The 6,865-nt window shown below is 55.2% G+C and overlaps 1 protein-coding gene across 2 annotated transcripts; it reads right to left on the bottom strand.

Moving 5' to 3' along the window:
- Positions 1 to 1,431: 1,431 nt before the first annotated feature.
- On the bottom strand, positions 1,432 to 4,265 carry S100A9 (S100 calcium binding protein A9). Of its 2 annotated transcripts, none has more exons than XM_027612054.1 (3): positions 4,110 to 4,265; positions 3,647 to 3,811; positions 1,432 to 1,806 (listed from the first exon to the last, which is right to left on the bottom strand). In XM_027612054.1, exons 2-3 carry the CDS (start codon positions 3,794 to 3,796, stop codon positions 1,543 to 1,545), a joined length of 414 nt encoding a protein of 137 aa, XP_027467855.1. In that variant the 5' UTR covers positions 3,797 to 3,811; positions 4,110 to 4,265; the 3' UTR covers positions 1,432 to 1,542. The 2 variants fall into 2 exon arrangements, with proteins under 2 accessions (XP_027467855.1, XP_027467854.1); XM_027612053.1 differs by having other exon boundaries at positions 3,647 to 3,885; positions 4,110 to 4,260.
- Positions 4,266 to 6,865: the final 2,600 nt, after the last annotated feature.

Here is a 6,865-nt window from a genome sequence, read left to right as displayed (position 1 = left end):
CAAGCTCACACAGCCTGGAGCAGTTCCTGGAAACACCCTCACCCTTATGCCCTCAAGTGGGAGCCATCAAATCCCTGTACCCACAGCAGAGGCCCCTGGACGCTTAGAGTAGAGGCCTGCACAGTCCGCCTGCAGACAGCCTGGGACCCAGCTACAGCCAGCCAGTGTGGGGCAGTGGAAACCTGACCTTCTCCTTCTTCCTGCTCAGCAGTGGGGAAGGAGCCGGGACAGCCAGCCCATGGAGAAGATGGGATTTGAGGTCCTTTTGTCTCTGAACTATTATTTTTTAAAGATTTCATTTATTGGGGTGCTTGGGTGGCTCAGTCGGTTAAGGGTCTGCCTTCGGCTCAGGTCATGATCCCAGGGTCCTGGGACTGCTTCTCCCTTTCCTTCTGCCTGTCGCCCCACCCACTTGAGCTCTTTCTTTCTGAGCGAGAGAGAGAGAGAGAGAGAGAGAGAGAGAGAGAGAGAGAGAGCAAGCACGAACAGGTGGAGGGGCAGAGGCAGAAGGGGAAGCGGGCTCTCCGCTGAGCAGGGATCCTGACTCGGGGATCGATCCCAGGACTCCGGGATCATGACCTGAGCTGAAGCCAGATACTTAACCGACAGAGCCACCCATATGCCCCTCTGCACTACTTTGAGCATCTCCACCACTTTATGGCCTTGGACTGGTTCCTTCTCCGTTCTGTCTCACTTTCTTCATTTGTGCAGGGATCTCTGGACCTGAAGTCCAACCTCCTCATGGTAGGGGTTGAGCTTTATAGCTGCAGGGACATGATTGGAACTCATTCTTCCATCCAGCAGGTAGGGCTCTTCTCTCTCTCCATCCTGCTGGCACTCGGTGGGCATGGGTCAGACTCCCCCACTGTCATCTGTGTCTGCACCTGCCCCAGTGCCCATCCATGATGAGGATGCTAGGTCTGTGAAGAGACACCGATATGCTCCCATGGATTCAGAACTCAATTTATGGGCAAACACACCCAATCCAGTATCCTTTGTTAGACACAGCCCATCTAGGTGCACCTCTGGGTAACTTCCAGAAGAATGAGGTCTCTTAGGAGACAACAGATGGTTGTGGAAGATGGTAGACTGCACTGGGTGAAGGTGGGGGTCAGGGCTGGGTCGGGGGTGGCCTGCATGTCGAGAGGACCTTTTGCTTTCTGTGGTGATGAGGGCCAATTTGACAGTACAGGGAAGTCCTGAGCTAGACTGAGGTGAGTGGGACCTGAGTAGTGGGGCCTGAGGTCAGAGGTGAGGAAATGGTTAGGGAAGTGAGTCCAGGGGGCTTAAAACAGACCCACATTACTGTGGCTTCTCATTTTGTTATTACCAGATGAAGGGGTTGAGCAGTTAAGGGGCAGGGCCATGTACCACCCAGGCCCTCGGAAGGACAGGTTGGGAAGGGGGTTGTGGAAGAAGCACGCAGAGTGCTGGCTTGGAGGAAGACTTTATTTTGCCCCCCATTCCCCAATCCCCCAGCTAAGGCAGTTTGGCTTCTCTGTGGCCCTAGTTGGGCAGGGGCAGGGTATCCTGGCCTCCCGATTAGTGGCTGTGGCCATGGCCGTGGCCACCGTGGCCATGGCCGTGGCCACCGTGGCTATGGCAGTGGCCCTGGCCACCTTCCCCAAAGCCTGGCCCGTGGCTGTGGCCTTCTCCTTCAGGGGCGGTCTTGTGCATCTCCTCGTGGGAGGCGAACGTCAGCCTACCCACTAGGATGGAGAACTCCTCGAAGTCCAGCTCCTTGTCTCCATTTGTGTCCAGGTCCTCCATGATTTTGTTTATGGCATTGTCATTCTTCTTCTGCTTCTGTGGGTGGGGGCAACAGGGCAGTTAGGGCTGGGTGTGGCCAGCGCTGGGGACAGGGAGTTCAGCCAATGACCCCAGGCAAAGGCACAGGGAAACCTGGCTCCTAGGCCTCAGTTAAAAAATTAAAAATGACCATTGACTGATGCCCACAGTCTAGCAGATGCTGGACATGTGCTGGACGCTTGCTGATTTATTCTGGACATAACCTGACCACCACGATTCTCTCCATTTTACAAGAGAGGAACTGAGATCAAGTGACTTGCTTGAGGTCACATAATTAGTGTGTACAGAAATGTCGCCTCATTTGGTGTGTATAACAAGCTTAACAGGTAGACTTGGGTATCTTCCTTGAGGAAACTGTCTCAGGAAGGGGGACCTAGTTCGCGCAGATTGACAAGGCTTGGGAGCTGGAGAGTGGCCATGAGCCCGGGCTTGTCCCAGCCCTTCCACCTGTCTGTCCCGCTCCCTCCCCTTCTCCCACCTCTCCCTGCCCTCTCTAGGGTGCTCATTGGCGACACTCATTCCCAGCTACGGAGGGGGACTTATCTGAGGAGAACAAGGTGGTTGGTGTCTTGTGCTAGAGAGCAAGGTATGTTCCCCATCGACCCCAAAGGGTGTGATGAAGTGTGCTGGGGGGAGGACAGGAGGGGGAGGGTGCGGGCTACAGTTGGCCCCACCCACTGGCTGGGGAGGCTCGGCGGAGTCCCCTCCCCAGACACGGTGGGTGCCCCGATCAGCCCCAGGCCCTTCCCACCCCTGCAGCGCCTCGCCACAGCCTTCTCTTCTGCACTTTTCCTCCTGTCCCTGGGCAGAGTCACCGTGGAGCGTCTGCTTGGCAGGGTCTCCGCTCCCCCTGCTGGACAAGGGAGGTGGGTGGCGGGGCAGGTGTAGGAGTCACACCCAGGAGAACCTCTCCCCACCAGCTCTTGGCTGTACCCTCTGCAGCCTGTCCTGATCCAGCACCCTGCTTCCCAGTGTCTGCACCAGTGGAGAGCTGTCAGCATCCCCCCTGTGTCGCCTCCTGAGCTGCGTGGGGCTTCGGAGAGGGCTGCCCCCTGCCCCAGGAATGGAACTGAGGCTGGGACTCAGGCACCTCACTCTTCTTAGTCCAGGCTTCTGTTTCCCCAAAGTCCCCAAACTTGTAAAGAAAACTGAAAGAGCGGGTGGAACCAATCCTCCTCTTTTTTTCTTCCCCCTAGAACTGCCTGGTCATTTGCAGATCAGGGAAATAAGCTAATTATGTTACTGAGTGTTGTGTGCACGCCACTGCTCGACAGGGTGCTTTTGTACATCCGGTGCATGTATTTCCTACTCTGGACCCTTAGGGTTAGGGAGCCCCTCAGCCTTTGCACTCTGAGACGTAGCTGAGGGTCAGTGTCCTCTCCGCTTCTGCCGTGGGTCATCCTCAGTTGCTTCCCTCCCCAATTCAGGTGTCAGCTCAAAAAGTCACCTCCTTGTCCACCCAACCAGTGGACAGCTGTCCCCACCCAGCCCAAATCTCCCCCAGCACTCTCTCTTTGTGTCCTTTGGGGCACTAACGGGCATTGGATTTATCTGTGCTCCCTGTTGGCCAACATCTTTGCTGTGTGTCCCAACGGCGGGTCCCTGTTTGTCAGTACGCACTCCTGCCCAGGACAGGGGTCCCGCACACAGCATACACCACCCGTCAGTCTGCTCTCTAACTTGGAGCAACTCCAGTGACACGGTGCCCGGTGCCTCTGGAGGCTGGGCTGAAGGAGTTGGAATTTCCTCCTTGGCCACTGCAGAGTGCACCCCCATGCCCCAGCCTTAGGCCGGACTGCCCCTGGTTGCGCCAGGCCTGCCAGGGGCCTCTGCCTACCTTGAGGAAGTTTGGCAGCTCCTTTATCACGAGCTGTTTCAGTTCTTTCTGGTTGAGTTTGTCCGGGTGCTCCAGCCGCACAGAGTACTGGTGGAAGATGTTGATGATGGTCTCGATGCTGCATTCCAGCTGTGACATCTGGTCCGCCATCTTCCTGCACTCTGTCTGAGGAGTGGACCAGCGAGGGTTTGGGTGTTTAGAAGAAGAGGCTGCTGAGCTCCGCTGACACCTCCCACAAGCTGCACGTAGGAACAACAGGGGAAACACAGAAGGAAAAGAAGAGCAAGGCATTTGAGCACAAGAGGCTCCAGCAGAATATGATCCCAGAAAGTGTGAGGGAATTTTCAAGTGGGTGGGTCAGTCGAGGAAGGGTTCCAGGAGGAGGCCTCGGAGGAGGCCTGTCGTGGCAGGGAGGTGAAGAAGGAGTCGGGATGTGTGTGGGGGAAGCTGAGAGCTCACTTACCCAAGTCAAGGAGCCACACAGAGGGATTTGACAGCGCCGTGCGTGTCCAACATTTATAGGCAGCTTCTGGCCAGATACTCAGCTCTCGTGGGAAGATTGCTTCACAGGTGAGCAGTGTGGTAACCCTGAGCTGGACTATCAGTGCCAGGAAAGGGGCTGGGGCGGGACAGGAAATGTTCACAAAGCTCTTTTGGCCTTTTTGTGAAATGCCCAGCCCTGGGCCTGGAGCTGGTTTGGGAGGGAGCTGGCTGGGTAGCTCACTTCCTTTCCACCCCAACCCCCTGCCCTACCTGAGCAAGCCAGCTGCCTCTCCCCTGGCAGCCCTCACTCTCCCCCTGCTCCCGTTGAGGTTGGGTCAGTCAGTGGCTGCTGGCTGTGCCTCCCCCATGCGTGCAGCCCAACAAGGCTGGCTGAGCCTTCCTATGTCTGCCTGGCTCTGTGATAAGCACTCCTTGGAGGTTGAGGTGTTGGCACGGGGGGTTCTTGGACTCACAGGGTGTGAGTTGGGGTTAGGAGGGTTGTTGGAAGTGCTCCACCCCCTTGTATTGCAGATAAAGGAACTGATGCCCGAGAGGGGCCTGCGTGGTGACATAGCAGGAACTGGGCCCACACATCCTGGTTCTTGGTTAAGGGCGATTCCGCTCACACCTCCCTCTTGCGATCTGAGTGATCCTCAGGGTGAATGTGTCTCTAGAACCGTGCCTTTAGGAACTTACAACGTAGAAGACAAATATTTTTATGTAGCTTCTCGTTGGGCAAGACCTGTCCCTCCCTGGCTACAAACCTCCCTTTCTGCCCGGGGCAGAAAGCTGAGCTGCTTAGCACAGCACACAAAGCTCCCTAGAAGCACCTGCCCTGCCCCGTCAGCCTCCCCTCCTGTCCCCCTCCAGCTCCTCCCCTGGGGTCACAGGAGGCCCACCTGCCCCGTGCACCCCAGGCCTTTGTCTTTGGTGCTCTCACCGAGTTCCCTTCACCCATGACAGGGTGCAGTCCTATGGACCCCTTGTGGCTCAGGTCAAATGCCACCTCATCCACGAGCCTGCTCTGTTCTTTCTGATTGGAAACAACTATTCTTCCCCCAGATTGCTCCTGCACCACTTCCGGCTCCCAACGCTTCCTCTCCTAGGTCGTGTACATGTTCAGCCTGTGTCTGACAACTGTCTGTAGATCCGCAAGGGAAGTTCTTCATGTTCCTACCTTCCTGAGCACACAGTCCAGGGTTTGGCAGATGGGAGACCTCACATTTGCTGAAGGATCATGTCCAGGCATGGCAGCCTTGCTACGCCTTGACCCAGGAAGCATGTGTCGAGGGCTTAACGATGGGTGCTGTCCCTTAAGCTCTTGCTCTGTCTGACCTTTCCTGTATCTGGCTTGCCTCCTCTGCTCTGCTTGGCTCCTCAAGGCAGGGACACTGCGTGAGTCACTTCTGCCGTCCTAGGTCAAAGCAAGGGCCTGGCTATGTAGGCGCTGGATGAACATTTGTTGGATGAATAAATGCAGGAGTGCACAAATAAATGAAGAAATGAGTAAGCATGACGATGAACACTGGTCTGTTGCCCCGTGACTTTCTGTAGGCCCTTGTGTGTGACCGTAGAGTGTCGAGTCAGGATTTAAGTAAAATGGGGGAGGTGGAGAACGGGACCAGCAGCTGGTGGGAGCGAGCAGCTGGACAGGCTTTGAAACAGATGGGAGTCTGCACCTGTGGATCGCATGTTGAATCGGAAGACCGCAGTGGCCCCATGGTCCCAGGCTAGCCCCAGCTCAGGAGAGGCTAGGGCTGAGCTGTGGAAGTCCTGACACAGGCAGGCTCTTTCTGGCTCCATCAGTCGCTGCCCCAACACCACCTATCCTCCTCACTGCCAACCGAGGCCAGAGGTTGGGCTGTAGGGTGGTGGGTAGTGGGGTCTTCTCCTTGGGGAATCTCAGAGCCTCCTGCTAGGGCATGATTTGGGGCCATTCTTCTGGTTCCAGACAGTGATTCTGGAGGCTGCCATTGAAAGAAAAGGGTATGATTTCCTGAGCTGTGGTTAAAACAATTAAGCAACCATGTAAGCATGTCTTTCTTCCCAGTGCCCAGGACCAAGAGTGGGCCAAATCCCCCTCCTCTGCAGCCTTCCTGTTGTCGTCCCTCAGGGAAGTTTGTCCCTTCTAAGTTGTCGGTATCAAACCAGGTATTATAATGGGGCTGTAACACAGGCACACTGGTGGACCTTCCCCAGGCTCTGTGTCCTTCAGCCTGCAGGATCCTGGGTGAGAGCTCACTGCTGAGTGAGGGGCTGAGAGCTGGATTCTAGTCCTAGCTTCTCCACACTTGCTAGATGGGCTTTGGAAAACATTTCTATGTCTGGGACTCCCTTTTCTTTTTTTTTTTTTTTAATTTTTTATTGTTATGTTAATCACCATATATTACATCATTAGTTTTTGGTGCAGTGTTCCATGATTCATTGTTTGTTCATAACACCCACTGCTCCATGCAGAACGTGCCCTCCTCAATACCCATCACCAGGCTAACCCATCCCCCTACCCCCCTCCCCTCTAGAACCCTCAGTTTGTTTTCCAGAGTCCATCATCTCTCATGGTTCGTCTCCCCCTCTGACATACTCCCCTTTTCTTCCTCTCCTGTTATCTTCTTCTTTTTCTTTTTTCTTAAAATATGTTGCGTTATTTGTTTCAGAAGTACAGAACTGTGATTCAACAGTCTTGCACAATTCACAGCGCTCACCGTAGCACATACCCTCCCCAATGTCTATCACCCA

The sequence above is a fragment of the Zalophus californianus genome, chromosome 10 (assembly GCF_009762305.2).
Source record: "Zalophus californianus isolate mZalCal1 chromosome 10, mZalCal1.pri.v2, whole genome shotgun sequence".
Taxonomy (NCBI): domain Eukaryota; kingdom Metazoa; phylum Chordata; class Mammalia; order Carnivora; family Otariidae; genus Zalophus; species Zalophus californianus.
This window is presented reverse-complemented; position numbering and strand designations above follow the sequence as displayed.